Raw genomic sequence first — 20925 nt, 5'->3', positions numbered from 1 at the left:
AACTCTCCACCTAGCATAAAGGAAGATGATTGTGGTTGTAAGGAGGTCAATCATTTCGGTCCCGGGATACCACTGAAGACGTTCCTCAAAGTAGTGTCCTAGACCAAACCACCTTCAGCTGCTTCATCAATGAACTTTCCTCCACTTAAGGCTAGAAGTAGAGACGTTTGCTGATTCAATCACTATTCATGATTCCTCAGATGAAGCAGTTGCGTCCAAAAGTAGCAAGGTCTTGACAATATTTCCAAGTGCCAAGCAATGACCACCTCGAACAAGAGACAGAATCTAACTACCTTACCTCGACATTCAATGGCATTACAGTTGCCAAATTCCCACCATCGACATCCTGGGAGTCACCACTGACCAGGAATTTAATTGAATCTGTTCTGGGACCCTTACTCTTTGTGATTTTTATAAATGATCTGGATGAGGAAGTACAGGGATGGGTTGGTAAGTTTGCTGATGACACAAAGGTTGGAGGTGTTGTGGATAGTGTGGAGGGATGTCAGAAGTTGCAGTGAGACATTGATAGGATGCAAGACTAGGCAGAGAAGTGGCAGATGGAGTTCAACCCAGATAAGTGTGAAGTGGTTCATTTTGGCAGGTCAAATAGGATGGCAGAATATAACATGAATGGTAGGTCCCTTGGCAGTGTGGAAGATCAGAAGGATCTTAGGGTCCGCGTTCATAGGACGCTCAAAGCAGCTGTGCAGCTTGAAGCTGTGATTAAGAAGGCGTATGGTGTACTGGCCTTCGTCAATCGAGGAATTGAATTTAGGAGTTGAGAGATAATGTTGCAGCTATATAGGACCCTGGTCAGACCTCACTTGAAGTACTGTGCTCAGTTCTGGTCGCCTCATTACAGGAAGGATGTGGAAGCCACAGAAAGGGTGCAGTAGAGATTTACAAGGATGTTGCCTGGATTGGGAGGCATGCCTTATGAGGATAGGTTGAGGGAGCTCGGCCTTTTCTCCTTGGAGAGACGAAGGATGAGGGGTGACCTGATAGAGGTGTACAAGATGTTGAGAGGTATTGATCGAGTGGATAGTCAGAGGCTTTTTCCCAGGGCTGAAATGATTGCCACAAGAGGATACAGATTTAAGGTGCTGGGGCGTAGGAACAGAGGAGACGTCAGGGTTAAGTTTTTCACAGAGGGTGGTGGGTGCGTGGAGTGGGCTGCCAGCAATGGAGGTGGAGGCGGATTCAATAGGGTCTTTTAAGAGACTTTCAGATAAGTACATGGAACTTAGTAAGATAGAGGGTTATAGGTAAGCATAGTAATCTCTAAGGTGGGGACATGTTTGGCACAACTCTTTGGGCCGAAGGGCCTGTCTTGTGCTGTAGTTTTTCTATGTTTCTACGTTTCTACGTTTCTACAAATGAGGTACGTAAATTCAGTGGCTACCGGATAATCTGCAGCAGGTGACTCATTTCTTGACTCCCCAGTTTGCATGGCACAAGTCAGGAATGTCATTGTATACTCTCCATCTCCATGGATGAGTACAGCTCCAACAACAGTACCTACCATCTTCCTCCAACACCGGCACACTGTATCTGCAATGTGTACAATGCAGCAACGTTTCATGGCTTTTCATCTCCCAAACCTGTGACCTCCAGCAACTAGAAGGACAAGGCCAGCCAATGCATTAGAACAGCACCATCTCCAAGGTTTGTCCAAGTGACACACCATCCTGATTGGCAAATATATTGCAGTTCATCATCACTGGGTCAAAATCCTGGCACTTGCTCCCTAACAGTAATTTGTGGAGTAATTTCACCACATGGACAGCAACAATTCAAGAAGACAGCTCCACTGTTTCAAGGATAATTAGAGATGGACTTAAATGCCAATCTTGCTATGTCCCTATCCAGTGAATGAAGAAATATTAAAAATGAATAAATATCAGTTATCCAAGTCTTTGCATGCAGTATGGATGGTACAATTCTTTACAGCCATCTACTTAGGGAGTCCTTTTGTAGCAAAGATATATAAAATGTTCAGTTTTTTTTTCTTACTCCTATTCTCCCTACTCAACAGTATTTTGCACAATTGATCTAAATCTTTGGGCAAACCTTTTAAATTTAGGAATTTCATTCAAAAACTTCCTCCAACTGGAAAAATGGTATTGGCCTTCCAGACTTTTCCAACCTGCTTTATGTAAAGAATATTTATTAGTATATATGATATTCCCCTGAATAATTTGCCTTTTTGTTCTGAATACTCTTCAGTACCTTTCTTTATAATAGATATGGCCATTATGTAGTCCTCGAAGCAACTGATTTGCCCCCTTTTATAGATTGACAGTACAATATTTTTTCTTCTGTCCTTTGAAAAAGTTTTCGTTTCTTTCAATTCCAGGCGGCACGGCAGCACAGCGGTTAGCACAGCTGCTTCACAGCTCCAAAGACCTGGGTTCGAGTCCTGGCTTGGGTCACTGTCTGTGTGGAGTCTTCACGTTCTCCTCGTGTCTGCGTGACTTTCCTCCAGGTCCTCCGCTTTCCTCCCACAGTCCAAAGATGTGCGGGTTAGGTTGATTGGCCATGCTAAAATTGCCCCTTAATGTTCTGAGATGTGTAGGTTAGTGGGTAAAACGTGTGGGGGTGGGATTGTGGTTGGCGCAGACTCGATGGGCCGAATGGCCTCTTTCTGCACTGTAGGGATTCTATGAATTTGCAAAAGATGTTCGCTAGAACATGACCAATTACATAAGCTACACACTTCTTCAGGGTGGAATCCACTTGGACCTAGAGCTTTGATTATTTTCCCCACAATGGTTTCAGCAAGTCATTTACTCTATATACAAAGCTTGTATTTTAAAAGTGCATCTTGACCTAGAAATTCATCCAAACAGTAAGGTCACAATCACATAATTGCTACAGTGCAAAACAAGGCAATACAGTCCATTGTCTGCAATTGCTCTCTGAAGGAGCAATTTATCTTATTACCTAAAATGTAGCCCTGCACATTCGTCCTTTTCAGATTAACCCAATTCCCTCTTTGATACATTGATTCATATAGCCTCCACAATATAGGGAATGTCCACACCTTAACAACCATTCACAGCATGGAAATTTTTTCTTTTATGTCACCATTGCTTCTTTAGCTATTTCACTTAAATCTGCGTCCTCTGGTTCACAATCCTTTGGTCAATGGGAACAGGTTTTCTCCATCAGAACATAGAACATAAGAACATAAGAAATAGGAGCAGGAGTAGGCCATCTAGCCCTTTGAGCCTGCCCCACCATTCAACAAGATCATGGCTGATCTGAAGTGGCTCAGTTCCACTTTCCCGCTTTCTCCCCATAACCCTTAATCCCCTTGCCTACCAAAAACCTATCAGCACAAGACCCTCCATGATTTTGAACACCTCTGTTAAATCTCCTCAACCTTGCCTTCTCCAATGAAAACAATGTCAACTTCTCTAATCTCTCTATTCTCGTTAACCTTTTCTGCATTTTCTCTAATCCTTCACATCTTAAGGTGCTGCGCTCAGACTGGATGCAATACTATAAGTTACGCTGAACCACTGGACTTACAAGTTTAAACATAACTTCCCTGTTTTTATTGTCTGTGCCCCGATTAATAAAACCTAGGATACTGTACGTTTTATTAACCATGCTCTTAAACTGTCCTGTCACCTTCAATAACACAGAGATCCTGCTACTCCTGCATTCTCTTTAGAATTATGCCCTTAATCTTGAGTTGTCTCTGTGTTATTCCTACCAAAATGAATCACTTCATACTTCCCTGCATTAAGTTTTATCTCCTACTTATCCACCAACCATCCTCCTCATAATTCACAATACTTCCAATTTTTGTATCATCTGCAAATTTGGAAATTATACCCTGTATACCAAGATCCGGGGTATTAATATACATACAGGAAAAACCAGGGTCCCAACATTGACCCCTACCAAACTCGACTCCACACACCCTGAAGATCCCTGTACTTACTGACTATTCAAACTCTTCCTGATGGCCACTTAACCTGCTATCCCTAAACTCTTACAGCCCACGGGATGGCCACCTCTCAGAATGTACAATCTGTCCAGGGAACTGTCATTTTCCAGCTGATGTTCTGCAGTGACTCCGGCTGCCCCACAAGCTCAGAAATCCTGAGCTCAAGTTCAAGCAGCAGGAGATACCTCAATTTTCTTTCTCCCCTCATGAGCACAAACACAGAATTAGTTTTAAAAACTTGCTGTTCTGTGATCAAATAATCTCACACCAAAGTAGGCCATTCAGTCCACCACACCTGTGTCACCTCTTGGAAGTCAAAATTATGCACTCCTCAGACTAGACTATTGCCTGCATTAACTCATCACAGCTGACCTCAGCCAAGATGCCAAACTTCCCTAACAGCAACAGCAGCTTTATTGGGTTGTTTTTGAAGTCTGCTCATACTGCTTTAAAAGTTTGTTGTGAAGAAGCTACTTATCAAGTGTGACAAATTAAAACATTTACATCAGGATTATCAACAAATACAGGTGTTTGCAATTAGCTTCAGCATATCTACATAGTAAAACTATTCAGAATTCTGTCTGCCTCACAAGTATTGTCTTAGAAGAGTTGGGAGTCTCCGGTGCCGCTGAAAGCGAATGGAGCTTTGGCTGGAACGCTAACTTCTCTGTTCTCACTTGCAAACGGGGTGGGCAAAGACGAGATTGGAGAATCCAGTCCTACATAGTTCAGGGAGGTGATTACATGTTTAGCTCTCTGGTTCAGATTTACACTGCTCTGAAATTTTTAGAAATGAGTACTGTAAATTACATTTGATTTTTTAAAAAAGTCATTTTGAAACAGAAAACAACAGAGGAATCTTCCTACAGTATGAAAAGCTATTACTTGCACAAAAATCATGAACCCACGGTGGATCAATCACAGCTCATGCTCATAACACTGTTACAACAAAATTATAATTCTATAAATAAATTACTGCGCAACATATAATTGAGTGGTGCTAGGAGAGACAGAGAAGGCGTGATCTACCTCCAATAAGGATTGAGGTTTTGTCATAGTCTTAAAATTCAAAACATTCACTGAAATTCCTTATCCTCCTAACATCTTGCAAACCAGCCTCCCATCCATTGACTCTGTCTATACTTCCTGTTGCCTTGGCAAAGCAGTCAGCATAATTAAGGACCCCATGCACCTCACACATTCTCTCTTCCATCTTCTTCAATCGGGAAAAGGCTACAAAAGTCTGAGGTCACATATCAACCGACTCAAGAACAGGGAACAGCTTCTTCCCTCACCTCGGGGTCCTTGTGCATGAGTCGCAAAAACCCAGCTTGCAGGTGCAGCAGGTGGTCAGGAAGGCGAATGGGATGCTGGCCTTCATAGCGAGGGGGATTGAATATAAAAGTAGGGAGGTCTTGCTGCAGCTGTATAGGGCATTGGTGAGGCCGCAGCTGGAGTACTGTGTGCAGTTTTGGGCGCCGCACCTGCGCAAGGATATTTTGGCCCTGGAGGGAGTGCAGAGGAGGTTTACTAGGCTGATACCGGAGTTGAGGGGGTTGAGCTATGAGGAGAGGCTGAATAAACTAGGCTTGTACTCGTTAGAGTTTAGAAGAATGAGGGGAGATCTCATTGAGACGTATAAGATGATGAATGGGATGGATAGGATAGAGGTGGAGAGACTCTTCCCGCTCAAAAAAGACAGTAGGACTAGGGGGCACAGCCTCAAGATAAAGGGGAGGCGGTTTAGAACGGAGTTGAGGAGGAACTTCTTCACTCAAAGGGTGGTGAATCTCTGGAATTCTCTGCCCGTTGAAGTGGTGGAGGCTGCCTCGCTAAATATTTTTAAGAAGCGGGTTGATGGGTTCTTGATAAAAGAGGGGATTAAGGGTTATGGGGAGAGGGCGGGAAAGTGGAACTGAGCCACGACAGATCAGCCATGATCTTATTGAATGGCGGGGCAGGCTCGAAGGGCTAGATGGCCTACTCCTGCTCCTATTTCTTATGTTTCTTATGTTTCTTATGTTTCTTTCTCTACACCTTAGCTATGACTGTAACACTACATTCTGCACTGTCTCCTTTCCTTCTTTATGAACAGTATGCTTTGTCTGTATAACACAAGAAATATTACACAAAAATAAATCAAATCAAATACTAGAGTGAGAAGGCACGTTACAGAACTCAAGTGAAGGAGGTATCTATGCAATTCAATAGAGTGAAATCCGTGAACAGATTCCATTCCAGCTGTTTTCCTTTCTTGTAAAATCTGGAAAACCTAATCAGGAGAAGCCAAGCATAAAACCTGAACTTCCCCGAACCTTTAAACTGTAGCTAATCTTATACTGCCCTTTAAAATTTTGTCTGATTATGGAAAATGCAATTTTAATCCTCAATCTCATTCTGATTTCTGATGACACATAGCACAGTCACATTAATTATCTTCAGTCTGCAACTATCAATAAATCCCCTCTTGGAAAAGGTTGCTATGTGGGATACAATCTAAACGCACAGCAGTTGCCCACTGCTGAGCTGCATTCATCCTGCCTTCAGTTTAACCAAATATATTTCTAACAGGAGACAAAAAGAATTCATAACATATTGCCTACCTCCCCAGCTGAACAAGTTACCACATTGGGGTGGAAAGCAGAAATGGGGGAGAAAAGTTAGGCCAGAAAAATCTCAGCATGCAAGATAACATGGCGTACCAAGAGCTGTTTTGCAGGGGGAGTTAGCATATTAATAGGAAGTCATAAAATTAGATGGAAAATTAACTGGCACGGATCGGAAAATTTCAGGATGAATCTGCACAACAGAGTAATGTGTATATAGAATGGACCAAGACATCTCATGTCAGCAATGCTGCAAAATAAGCATGTTTTCTTTACTAAAGTATTTTCAAATCACAAACAAATATTCTTCCTTAGGCTAGATTTTCTATCCATGCATAACACTCAGCAGATGGAAAATTCACTTTTGGCAAATGTGTGGTGAACATTCAACCGATTTACCAGGTACCCAAGTGGTACCAAAAAAGGCAGACATCGATGAAGAAGTTTCTCCTTTCTTCACTTTAAGGGAAAGATCGTTAGTTTTATCAAAATTTAATTTCAGGTTCAGAAAGCTTCAAAGTGATTCCAAATGTTCATCTGCACTTCATGGCATATTCATGTAAATGTCAAGGGTAATAGCATATTAAAACTGAATTAATTTTAATTGATTTGCGCCTCAAAGCTTCTGTGCCATCAGGCCAAACAGGTGCCGAATAACGTTCAGTGCACAAGTTTGGCAGAGACAACCACCTGAGTTCAGACTGAGATGAAACAATTCAAAAACTCTGGCATATAATTCTTTCAATAAATAAACCTCAATATCAGATTACCATAAGATTGACAGTGATTTACTTGAGATTGACTATGCAACATCTTGGAAAAGGAGATTCAAACAGTAAAATTTCACAAATATAGCTTATATTATTGGAAGTAGAATGATGCACAAAACTGGCTAGCACAGATCTGCACTGTAAAAATGCAACTGAAAAGAAATCTTTTTCTTTGCACCAGCTTAATTTGTCAGTGAAAAATGTCATTTTCTGAACCTGCAATTCATTGGCACTTTTAGAATTAGATTTTGGTTTGTTTGCAGCTTTGGAACACGTAGAACTCTCTATGACATGGGACAAATTTCCAACCACAATAACTGGAGAAACTGCACTGTTCAAATTTTAAACTTTGTATACATTTAATAGAACATATTAACAAAGGTTTACCTGTCTCATTCTAGGTCTTCCTGGAGAGAACTTCCTTTTGGTAATAGCTGGTTTTCCCATACCTATTTTTGGAACCATAGGTACGAAAGTTGATGCAGGAATTCCTGAGAAAGTGCCTGCAGCCGAAGCACAAGACACATTTGTTACAGGAGAAACCGCAACTGAAACTGTCACAAATGAGGAAGAAACTGAGGTCTTGTTGCTCTGTGTGCAGTTATTGCCAGTTTCTGCGAACTTTTTGACAGTTTTATTTTCAACAGGTGAACCCATCTCTGATGGGCTTTCACTGGGATCTTTTAAAGCTTCAGATGTACTGCTACCGAGACAAGCTTCAGAAATGTTTTCTTCGCTCTTCTGTGCCACTTTATCCGGTGATTGTATTTCCGGAAGCTCCTTAATCAGTGTAACTGCTTGTATGAGCTCATTATTTGATATTTCTGGGACAGAAACCTCCATTTGTTCTTTCTTGTTCTCACATAACTGATGCTCTTCCTTTACTAGCACTGATCCTTCAACAAGCTCTTTCAAATTTTGTGCCTCCTCATCCAGTTGAGGTTGCAGTAGTGTTTCAGGTTTGTTTTCATTCACCTCCATCTCCTGAACCTCTGTCACTGCTGTTGGACAGTCAAGCTGAAGTATTTTTTCAGAGACCACAGCCTCCTTGGCTGAATCAGACTCTACATGTTCAGTTGCATGGACTGCTGCCAAATCTACAAAAAACAAACATGTATTGAATAAAAATATCTATCATTCAGCACGTGAAGAAGTGCAGAAATGAACACTTGAATGCTAAATTACATGGTGACCTATAATGCTCTTACAAAATTTGCAAATTAGTTTACTAATTGGGAAAAAAAATTCAGGCATTTCCTTATGAATGCTAAACACACATTTGCTTCAAAACAACAGCCTGGATTTTGCTGCATTGGCTACATGACACTGCTTAACGCTAATCACAAATAAAACTTTCTACAGGGACCCAACAATCTGTGGATTTCACTTTTACCAATGTTAATCTGAATCTGGCACCAACTCAAAGGGATCTCCAGGTACCCAGGAACAATGATGTTACATCAACCAGGATATGAAGCCAAATACATTCAAGGATTCTCATCAACAGCAAATCAGTACATAAAGTACACCAATTACCCTTCACTCTTATGAATTCTTACCGAGTGAAATAAAGTGTTTGGGGCATACACATTTGAAGCTGAAATATCATATGATGAAAATATATATTTATGTAATATCAAATATTTCAATTATGGTAACATTTTTAATAAAAAGTTTGTTTCTCAGAGCTAGTGAAGTTCTTTAGCAGCAATTATAACTTAGTAAATCATTAAAATCCCAGTTACGCTTCTTTAATGGGGGATAATTCTCAGAGATCTTTTAAAACAGCAAGGCACGGGAGCTCACTTGACTATTCTACTACAAAAATGAATTTGAGCACAGGATGAAGCAGATTAAGATGTGTAAGGAAGTTCTACACTATAAGATTTTCCCAATTGGCAACCTCACCAATAGGACCTTATCAATAGGGCCCAATTAATTTGTTGCTAAGATAGGGCCCATCAAAGCTAAGTGTGGGATAATGGCTAATAGATCATTGCTCGCTGTACATTGTACAAACTAATGAACGGGCCTAAGGCCACAACTTTCAGTCCTGTAAAGTGGCAGTCTAGTTCAGATTACCATTGAACGGTAAGGTAAAACATTTTGAGCAACAGGTGAAGCTAGCCTTTTACTGTTGCTTTGCAACTACAACACAATTGGTTTTCTCCACTAACAGGACACTGCTGTCAAACCTAGAAATAAATTCTGCCTATCTCACAAAGGAATAATGAGGTCACGAATTTCAGTGATGCCAAGTATACAGGTTGTACATTCCAATGACTGATGTATTATATTAAACAGGATGAACCTACAGCTATTGACAGATTGGGTAGATAGAAAGAAACTTTTACCCTTAGTATATGGGTCAATAACAAGGGGGCATAGTTTTAAGATAAGGGACAGGAGATTGGTGAAAATCTTTTCACCAAGGGGATGTTGGAAATCTGGAACTCACAGCCTGAAAGGGTAGTAGAGATGGGAACATTCAGCATTTAAGAAGCATTTAGATAAGCACTTGAAACACCATGGCAATGGGGATAAGGACCAAATGCTGAAGAATGGGATTAGACCAGATAGATGCTTGATGGCCAGTGCAGACATGAATGGACCGAAGGGCCTCTTTCTATGATTTTTCAACAGGCAAAATGCTGACTGTTCCCAACCAGTCCATGTTAGCAAAACTTAAAATGCAATGTGTTCACCATTAGATGTGATTCCATGATTGGGCAATACATGCTAAAGAATCCTGATTGTGTTGAGAGTTATACTGACAACCAGTTCATGATTATCAAAGTATTTATTATTTCCTACAGCAGTACATTTTAGAGCCAATCATACAGCAGGCTACTCTGGACCTGGAATGAGGCAGGATTAATTATAAACCTCATGGTAAGGGAGCCCCTAGGTAACTATGATTGTAACATGATAGGATTTCATCTTCAGTTTGAAGGGGAGAAGTGCCAGTCTAAGACTAGAATTCTAAACCTGAATGAAAATAATGGTAAGGGAATGAAAGCAGATCAGGCAAATGTGAATTGAGTAACTAGGTTAAAAGATAGGACATAAGGGTTGCAATGACAGGCTTTTAAGGAGATTTAATAACTCTCAGCAAAGATTTATCCAGTGAGAAAGACCAATTCTTGCAAAGGAATGTGTCACCCTTGGCTAATTAACGATGTTGAGGATAGTACTGAGTTGAAAGAAGCACTGTTCAAATCTGTAAAGAATAGTGGTAAGTCAGAAGATTGGTCCCATTTCAAGAGCCAACAAAAAAAATGCAAACAGGGTATGAGAAAAAGCTAGCTAGTAATATAAAAACCAATATTAAAAGATTCAACAAGTATTTAAGGGAGAAAATAATAAAATAAGCTGGGGTTAATCCTCTGGATAGAGAGAGAAAATTTGGGCAATTGATAATAGAAAGCAAGGAAATGGCAGAGACATTGAATAGGTATTTTGTATCCGTCTTCACTGTAGAAGACTTAGAAAACTTTCCAAAGACACTTGAAAATCAAGAGGCAAAAAAAAACCATTAGGGAAAAAGTGCAGGGAAAACTATTAGATGTAAAGGCTGAAAGGTCCCACGACCAGATGGCCTAGGACCTTAAAAAAGTGGCTGTGTAGATGCATTGGTTATGCTCTTACAAAATTCCTTACATTCTGGAAGGGTCCCAGTGGACTGGAAAATAGCTAATGTAACATCTTTATTTGAGAAAGGAGGAAGGCAAAAAGCAGGAAATTACAGGCCAGTTAATTTAACATCTGCTTTAGGGAAATTGCTAGAAGCCATTATTAAGGAGGTCATATCAGGATACTTAGAAAATCATAATTTCATCAAGTTATACAAGGTAGCTAAGGGAATGGAAAAGATAAATGCATTTTTAAAAAATCTTCAATTAAATTGTGAAATAAGGTCAGAGAACAAAGGTTCAAACCAATAAAATACAGATATTTGTCCAAAATGTAGTAAATTCATCACATAAACAATGATCAAGCCTTGTAATGGGCTTCCAGAATGAAGAACGCAGTTGAAATCTCGATCTGTTTAAAAAATAATTATATTTATCAACAGGACACTACAGCATTTGTGAATGGATAAATATTCAGATTTATACTCTTTGTTGAGCCTATTTTAAATGTACTCTAATCAAGAAATGAAAGTAAATGCAATCTGGGAGCCAATTTGAAGGACTGAATATTTCATCATTGTTTAAAAATACATATTGCCTGGAACGAAGAAATGAGGAGATAAGTTGTATGTTAGCTATTACCACAGTTCTCTTCACTCAAAAATGGAAATCAAATAAACTTGAGGGTTCCTACCATTTTCATCAGGCATAATAGTCTGATCTCCCGCATGATTAATGTTATTGTCTGGCTGGTGAACACTTCCTCCTTGAGATGATTGTTCCTCAATATTCCCATTAATTTCAATAACACCTACATGTTTTGAAATATCAAAACAAAGATGTAGCAAAAGTCTAAATGCTGCTTATCAAAATCAGATTTCTATTGAACATTTTACGGTGAAAGAAATAAACTCCTTAGAAGAGGTCTTATTTAATAAAAAACACCAGTTTTTAATCAAATATGCTGAAGTTTGTTGCGAGCAGCTTCATTAAATATAATTAAAATGAATGCAGCTCTTGCACTCAATAATTAAATGTTGTTTTAACACTGAATATTAACAATTAGCTGCTGTAAAAACTGAAGAGAAAATCACCTAATACTGCAAAACATTCTGTGAAAAAATACAAACCTATTTCAGGTCATGCACATACTTGTCAGGTTAAAATATTTACCAAACATACTTAGTGAGGAAAACTCTTGAAACAAAATTATGAGCTTAAATCAAGGGTTCGGTATAAGCCATATGTTTCAACTAAATGCTGGGTAAAACTGTCAAATTGGCCAATCATTTTCAGAAATGTCTGTGGAACATATTGCTGCACTCCTCGCTGAGCTACAGTTAGTCGCCTAGATGGCTGCTGATGTTGGAACAAGTGGCATGCTGGGTCATGGGGGTATACAATTCTGGTGTTGCTGATGCCAAACATTCATGAATGCCCAGTTTAGTACAGTGGTGGTGCCACACAACACAATGTGAAAGTCAGGTTCAGTCTCCACAAGTATTCGACGACATTTACTCCTGCCCACGGTGCCACAGTAGATAGCACTGCTGCCTCACAGTACCTAGGACCCAGGTTCAATTCCTGGCTTGGGTCACTGTGTGTGTGGAGTTTGCATGTTCTCCCTGGCCGGAGTTTTAGTGCCCCATCCACCACGGAAACTGGAGCAGGCGAGGGGCAGACCACAGAAAGGTCCATTATCTTCGCGGGATTTTGCGGTGAAGGGACAAGCAAGGCCATAAAATCCCCTCCATGTTTGCATAGGTTTCCTCCAACAGTCCTAAAGACATACCAGTTAGATGCATTGGCCATGCTAAATTCTCCCTCAATGGACCCAAACAGGTGCTGGGAGTTGGCGACTAGATGATTTTCACACTAACTTCATTGCAGTGTTAGCCCACTTGTGACATTAATAAATAAACAACGCTGTCATAGACAGATGCACATGCAACGAATACAGTGGCAAGAACAAAGCAAAGAAAGTAGCTCAATTAAGTAGTACTTTATAAATGACATATTTTGCTATTGTGACCACTTTTCAAAAGAATTCTTGGCCTCGCATTTGTTGCATTTTGTGCAAATGTTTCTAACTTTTTGCATTATTAATATTTTACTGGATTCCAAACCCTGAGGCCAGAGAGCTGCTTGTTTTAAGTTCACTTAGGGATATTGAGCATGAAGGGTTCCGATAGGGATTTTAAACTTTGGAAAGAACGTAGCAATTGCTTATGTCCAACTGAGGTATAATTTCACAATGCAAAATGCTCCCACATCAGGAACTTTGGGTTCAGGTCCCACCCAAGACTTGGCCATGGAAGGAATATTCATGACACAGGTTTATAACCAGTTTGTTACCCCTTCCAACATTTCTCCACTATTCCCAAAGGGAAATTGTGCAAAAATATCGAACAGACCAGCGTCAAACAACCCGCGATAAGGGTGCAAACTGGAAGTAGAGCAAGAGAAAATTAGCTATACACAATTACTCTGCTACATAATCAACTGTTTTATATTTATCTGTTTTCTAAAATGTTGGAACACTCAGGAACATAGGGCATATAAAGAATAATCGACAGTCCATTATTGAGCCATAAAGCAGAGTCCTGCCATATGCACAATGTCCCTCAACAATGAATTCTGAAATTAAACCTTGCGAAGGATGTAGCATCACAAATTTGATAATGTGTTAAAGTGGGCAGAAATAATGCTTTTTCCTAATTCCAAACTCAGTTCTTGCATTGTGATGATTAAATTGTCAATCTACTAATCTGTGACTATGTAATAGCAGTGTAATAAATTGATTCCTAGTGGAACATATTCAGTTTTCAATACCTATGGTGTGTGCCAGCAGATAGATAGGGTCCTTGTTACTGAGTCAGTTAACAATGACAAGTGAAGTACCAAATTCAACTTCACATAATAATCTTGCATCGTAATTTATTATTCCCACAGAATGGCAAGCCACATCTTCCACCTGGCATATCTTAAGATATTGCAGCTGCTAGTACAGAACACAAGATTTTCCTAAATTGGAATCTTTTCCAAGGTAAGGGTCTCTACATTATATAATTGCTGCCAAAATTTATGCTCTAGATTAACCTTGCTGAAAGAAAATAATTCCAGCTTGGAACGGAAAACAGAACATCATATTTGGGCAGGGGCTGGATCCATGAACCACAATTAGCAAGTGACTATGTGCAATTAAATAACTGAGTAAGACAGTATTGTGATTAAATGTCCTACTTAGCTAGCACAATCATTTTCCTCTCCAATAAAGGATTTATGACAGAAGAACGCTAAAATATTTAATGGCTGTTACTGACTAAAACATTTATATAAAGACATGTAAATAAAAATCAAAACAGACACATGCAAAGCAAAAGGATTCCAAATTCATAAAAATTGGTTGGCTTCCAGAATCTCAGGTGGCGCTCTCTTCTGTCCTGAAATGCCACATTGTTCAGTCTATTGTATTTGGTTTGCTTTATTGTTGGGTTCTCTAACTATTGTCACAACTATCTCAATTTTCTCCACTCTATAAAGATGCACACTGTAAATTTCCTGAACATGGGGACATTACTGAGGAAGCACTCTTTTGCAAATCGGCCCCAGTCTAAGGGATACATCTCATTGTCATAGGAACTGTGAGGCTCCCCTTAAAGCCTGCTTAAAGGGAAAACACATCTTGGGAAACACATATACAACATACTTGGGAGGGGTATATTAACCATAACTTACATATACTTCTCTTGTATTCATATTATCCATGTTTTTCCTTCTAAAAGATCATGTGTTTAAGTCAAACTTAAGAAAGAGGCTTGCATTTATTTAGCCAGAGGGCAGTAGTTTTGCAGTCAGTTAAGTACTTTTGAGGTGCAGTCACTGTTATAGCCTAGAGTTTGAAATCTTACTTGCAGATTCTTTTTTCTCCCCAGGCAATCTATTTTCACAAGTGGGTAAAATTAAATTTTCTCATCTGTTATCAGCAGGATTTAAGTTAATAGCCCCTGGCAGACATTTTTCTTGCCTTTAAATATGTGGTGAACAATATACTGAAAGGGAATTCTTTCACAGAAAACAATAAGCCTTCGTTAAATTTATTGGAGAGGCAGGAATGTATTGCAGTGCAATCAATACAGGAGATAAGTGGGAGTGCCCAAAATACAAACTGGACAACAGCACGGTGGCACAGTGGTTAGCACTGCTGCCTAACAGCACCAGGGACCTGGGTTTGCCTCCTGGCTTAGGTCATTGTCTGTGTGGAGTCTGTACGTTCTTCTTGCGTCTGTGTGGGCTTCCTTCGGGTGCTACGGTTTCCTCCCACAGTCTGAACAACGTGCTGGTTAGGTATATTGGCCATGCTAAACTTCAGTGTATCCAAACAGGTGCTGGAGTGTGGTGACTATGGGATTTTCACAGTAACTTCATTGCAATGTTAACATAAGCCTACTTGTGACACTAATAGATAATAAATAAACTTAAAAATATAGTTCCTAGTTGAAAAAGATTAATGATTCCACCAACGAGTTTTTAAAAAAAGTCATTAAAAAGATTATTCTGCAAGCACTCAAATTTAGTTCATACATTTATATTCCCCAAAGTAAATGAATGATGGAGCAACTAAGGAGCATTCTAGCACATAACATTAAATAGACCACCTCTAGGAAAACAACCCAACTGTAGAAATACCGCTTTGCTTCCAGAATAAAATGAGAACAGAGTCTATAATATTATTTTCTAATCTTTCCTTTGGACTCTTGTCTTATGATGTTACTTGCTTTTGGTAGAAATTTCAGTTCACTAAAGAGCACAAAAGCAATACGATTAGCTTCTGTGTCTTTCTAAGTGGGAAGTGGCCAAAATTTTCCAGCCGTTCACACCCGCTGCCACTACCAGTAAGATTGCAGAATTTGGCACTTAGCCAAATCTCTGTTCACTACAATGGAACTGGGGAATCCCAGCTGCAGACGAGGTCAAAGAACAGGCCCTATGATTCTCTCGACTGATTACCATTAAGAATCCCTGTTATTAAATGCAAATATTGAATACGCATAGGCTTAATTTTAGCTGGTGCCTTTGGACAGCCTAATAGCTGCTGAAACTTAGTGTACAGTGTACCCATACACAAGTGACCACTTACGTACAGTAATGAAGGGTTGCTAATGCCTTCAGCAGCAAGATATCAGTAAGAATCAATATTTTCCGCAAAGGTGAAGAGTTGGGAGACAACAAAAGCCCTTCGTTTTCTGATTCGAATACACAAATTGCATTATTTAGACAGCACATTACAACTAACCTTTCAGGTTTGTGAATCTGGTTCTTACTGCTGACAATGAGAATGCTAAAAAAAATTGAAGTACTTGCTTACTTAGAAATGCACAACATTCATATTCTGGCAAAATCAATTTTTTGCACTCCAATCAGGTAAATGACCATCACCTAATGAAAGTCAGCTTAATAACGTGGACAGCAATTGACATTTAGGAATCTCATTGTGTCAAAACTTTCAGAATCCACAGTGTTGCAGGCAAACAAACATTGAGAAATGGCAACCTGCATCATTAGAACAGTTATTTAGAAAACAACAAGAAATAGCATAAAGGATTTGGAAAGATAAATGGAGATTACTAGCATCATAGTTTGGGGGAGGCGGTGTTGCAGGTGTGTTTGCGAGTTCAATCATTAAACCTGTCAAATAGATTCTTAAATTGTATAGCAAGCATCATAGAGGTTTCAGGAACATGATAGGTACTAATGGATTTTCAGAATGTCTATGATAGGGAGAACATCATGAATCTGTGTTAAAACTGATCACCATCTCTCAAAATTTACTTTATTAGCATTGAAAAATGCTTGAGGGGTCCATTATTAGTTAAGCCAAGAAATTCTAGCATATGAAAAGACTTTGGAATTGCACTTGCATATTAATGAGGAAGCTTTGTGCCTAAGCAGATTTGATTATGACCGATCTGTCAGTTCCAGAATGACAGTAAATGATTGCGTAGCCCATTGAACTACCCAATGAAGACATGGGTCCAAATCCATGCCAGACAGATAGGATGAAAGGCAGTAATCTTATCTAAAATTACTTTGGGCAATTTTTACTCAGTTCCTAGTTTGCATGAGTCCAAAACTCCTAAAGCAGATTGTTTCATTACCATAAACTGAATTTCATTCTTAATTGCTACATTTGATCTGGGATTGTTCAATACAAGCACATGTCCAAAATGCAAAGTGTCCCATGCTCAACAGTACAGAATTAACTAAGACAAATTAAAAAGTTAATAGAAAGCGTTGAGTCAGTCCCTGCATAGAACTGAATCCTTTAGCAGTGCAATGAGTTCATACAACTGGCAATGGGCCCACTTCCTCAACTATTTCAAAAACAAGCTATAAAGAGCAAACTCTAATTAATTTTGAGCAAACATCAGGTAGTTCTCTAATGATCCAATACCTATGCCTATTCCTTTTTATCAGCCACACTTTAGTCTACATATTAATTGTAATGGAGGCCTTTTCTCATCCAGGCATGTGGATTGTGTTAACAAATTATTTCACTGAAGGAAAGAAACAAGAAATTTATCTTTTTTCAAAAAAAACTAATCATCACTTTAAAAACATTTAGATAGAAAAACCACTCATGTCAAGTGAAACACCACCACAGTCTGGTGACAAGTTCTCCAAAATAGCAGGAGACTCTCTCATTACGTGGCAGGCACTCTCTACGAAGCTTGTTGCCAAGTAAAGATAATAATATGATTCACCAGTCTACATTATGAAGCTGATCATTTAAAGTGCCCCATGACTTAAATGCAAGTTATGTAGAGGCTGGAGTCTTCCTAATTTCAGAACAATTAATGATCTGAAAAATGGATGCTTTGAGTACTCCCGTAAACTAACTCACTGGCTTTACCAATCAAAATGTTCCATTAGCTGTTAGAATCAGATCTTTCATGCACAAAAACATTTATAGTGACTTACGAGAAAGTATGTGTCTGATGACCTTTTTATACCTGCCGTTCTTATCCTTTGACTACTCTCTTGGTTTGGGAGAGGGGAAAAACAGGGCAATACAAGATACCTCAAGAGTGAAATACAATGGTGGTTCAGGCACAAGTTTGATGCAATGAAAAGTAGAGCAATCTTTTTGAATTCAATGCAGTCCACTAACTGTTTGGTAGCTACTCCACCCCCCAAAAGAGTTTCTTGCTACAATAAAGGTCCACCTTCAATTCAATTACCATAGAAAATGAAATCGATTTGTTCCAATACTATGCCTTCAATAAGTGAAATGCTCTTAGATTTTTAAGGTCTCACATTTCAATATGTATTTATATTCTTACCTGTAGTATTTTCTTGAACAGAGTCAACAATCTCATTGTTTGCACAAGATTGAATATTTTCCATTTGAGCCTCTGTTTCTTTACACATTGTACATATGTAGCATTCCTTTAGCGAAATGTCCTCAGTATTTTCCAAAGATCTGTCACATTCTACGTGAATCCATCTACAGAGGATACCACAAAGATTGTTGAATGTTTTAATAAGTGCAAAATATACAAATCACAGTTGTAGTGATAAACTATCACATTTCCTGAGGCACACAGTTCATAATGGCCCAAGATTAATTGACTTTATTGTTCTGAGTTAGCCGAACCATGTGCATAGGAAGAAATGAGGAAAAACAGTCATAAAAATAAAGATGTTAAATAATTCAGTCAAATGAATAACTCAAAAATTACAAAGTAGTATTGAATCAAAATGGACAATAAATTTAGCTTTCCAAATTTTCAATCAAGCCAGCTTGCACTCAGGCTCCAAAATCTTGGTTACAAATTCACAATTCAGTTACATGCTTACAAAAAAGGACATACATAATGAGCGTTCTTTGGAGCTTTTAATGAAATGATTAACAAAAAATCCTTCAATAGAATCAAAGGTGCTTTGCCATAATCCCAGATGACGTGGGGGCGGTACAGTTCTAAATTGGACGTAGGAGCAGAGGCTGTTCTCTCCTTTGAGGGGGAGAGCTGACTGGTGATGATTTAACCTGAGGATCACCACTTCTTGGGCGAGGGGAAACATTGAGAAGGTGGGCCTTTTCAGCGCATATGGGAATTGAACCCACACTACTGGCATTGCTCAGCATTACTAACCAGCCATCCAGTCAAATGAACTAAACCGACTCCACTTTAGTGGCAGACTAACAGCAGCATTGGCATAACCCTGGCAAGGCAGTATGTCAATTGCCCAATCACTTGACCTGGAGCTAATGTTTGCTACGAGTCATTTTTCAGAGTGGTGTGAAGGAGTGGGGGGAAAGAGATGAAAAAACAAAAAAGAAATCTTTAACATGGATGGATTGAGGTGTCTACTTCTGCCCACTAAATCTGTCCCCAAGGCGGCATACTCAACTGACTCTCCACTGTAGGAGATCAGTGGATGGGGGAGGGGGAGGTTGACAATTTAAGTAAACTTTATTTTTCTCTTAGGCAAACAATTCTATAAGGAAAGCAAGCACATTATTTACATATAAAAACACATTTCCCTTTTTAAATGAGCAACTCTTCACTTGCTCGTATGTACTTCTGTTCAAAGTTGTTCGACGCTCAAGTGAAATACCTGTTGCCAAATGGATGAACCAGACTCCATTCAAATGGAATAAAATTCCAAATTCATACCTGCCATTTCCTGGTGCTTGAATTAACTATACTGAGATAAATATAGGTTTCAACAACAAGAATATTCTCTTAAAAGTTGCACTTCCACAGCAACAATTGTAAGAACTTCCAGTAGCACAATATACTAAAGAGTTAATGAATAATCACTAACGTTATAGATCAAGGTGCCTGAATCCTATTTGTTCAATAGTGAAGCTTCATTCAAAGGGTCATTAAATCCAAAGAAAAATGAAATATTAATCAAAAGGGCAATAAAAGCAGAATGTCTGGCTTTCATAGTTGAACCGATGTATTCACATTAATAAGGTGCTACTTATATGAATCCTGTTCAATACTTGGATGGAGATAGCACTTAATAAGCTAAAAGGATAGATGCAAAGAAAGCCCTGATGTGCAGAGAAGGCATGGTGGCGCAGTGGTTAGCACTGCTGCCTCACAGCACCCAGGTTTGATTCTGGCCTTTGGGCACATTCACTCTGTGTCTGTGAGGGTTTCCTCCAGGCGCTCCAGTTTCCTCCCACAGTCCAAACACATGCAGGTAAAATAGACTAGTCATGTTAAATTGCCCCTTAGTTCCAAAGATGTGTAGTTTAGGTGGATTAGCCATGATAAACATATGGGGTTGCGGGGATAGGATGTGGGATGGGCACAGTACTATAGTGGGTGCAGGAGCGGGGGGGAGCCTGGGCATATGTGCATAAAGCACAGAAATTGGCAGAACATTCTGAAAGCAAGTTAATAAAAAATACAGCATGCTAGAATTTATCAACAGAGTGCAGCACAGATTCACGAGAATGGATAAACAAATGAGGAACTTCAAATACGTAGACTGGATGGGTGGTTTTATTGGAGTAGAGAAGTTTGAGAAGGGATTTGACGGGGGTATTAAAAATCATGAGGGAACTGGAGAGAGCAGACAGGAGAGCAGCACCATTTCCTAATGTGAAAGGATCAAGGACCAGAGGGCACAGATCTTTTTCACACAGTGAGTGGTTAGGACCTGGAATGCACTACCTGACAGCATGGTGGAAGGCAGGTTCAATTGAGACAATTAAGGAAGAATTGGATTATTATGTGAAAAGTATGAATGTGCAGGGCCATGCATTTGATGAAAGCTGGAGAGGGCCACAAGATGAATTGCTCTCCCAGAAAGCCAGTACAGGCATCTTGGACCAAGCAGCCTTCTTCTATACTGTAACCATTCTATGATCCTTTGAGTAGCAGGAATTCATTACAACAGATTTCATCAAGGACAGGATGTTTAACTTTTACCTC

The 20925-nt window shown here is 39.4% G+C and overlaps 1 protein-coding gene across 7 annotated transcripts in view; it reads right to left on the bottom strand.

Annotated features, from left to right (window-relative positions):
• kmt2ca (lysine (K)-specific methyltransferase 2Ca) overlaps positions 1 to 20925 on the bottom strand; it is a 491907-nt gene that overhangs the window by 148756 nt on the left and 322226 nt on the right. For all 7 annotated transcript variants that reach the window (XR_013889503.1, XM_080213017.1, XM_080213041.1 and 4 more), the window contains exons 12-14: positions 18313 to 18476; positions 11664 to 11780; positions 7725 to 8434 (exon numbers count right to left, since the gene is read on the bottom strand). Coding sequence is in view for 6 of the 7 variants with exons in the window: in XM_080213017.1 (XP_080069143.1) it covers positions 7725 to 8434; positions 11664 to 11780; positions 18313 to 18476 (991 nt within the window). In the remaining variant the exon portion in view is untranslated. The remainder of the gene's footprint in view (positions 1 to 7724; positions 8435 to 11663; positions 11781 to 18312; positions 18477 to 20925) is intronic.

This window comes from Carcharhinus amblyrhynchos, chromosome 2 (genome assembly GCF_965287045.1).
Source record: "Carcharhinus amblyrhynchos chromosome 2, sCarAmb.v2.hapA, whole genome shotgun sequence".
Taxonomy (NCBI): Eukaryota; Metazoa; Chordata; class Chondrichthyes; order Carcharhiniformes; family Carcharhinidae; genus Carcharhinus; species Carcharhinus amblyrhynchos.
The sequence above is the reverse complement of the archived record's forward strand: the minus strand, read 5'-3'. Positions and strand labels throughout refer to the sequence as shown.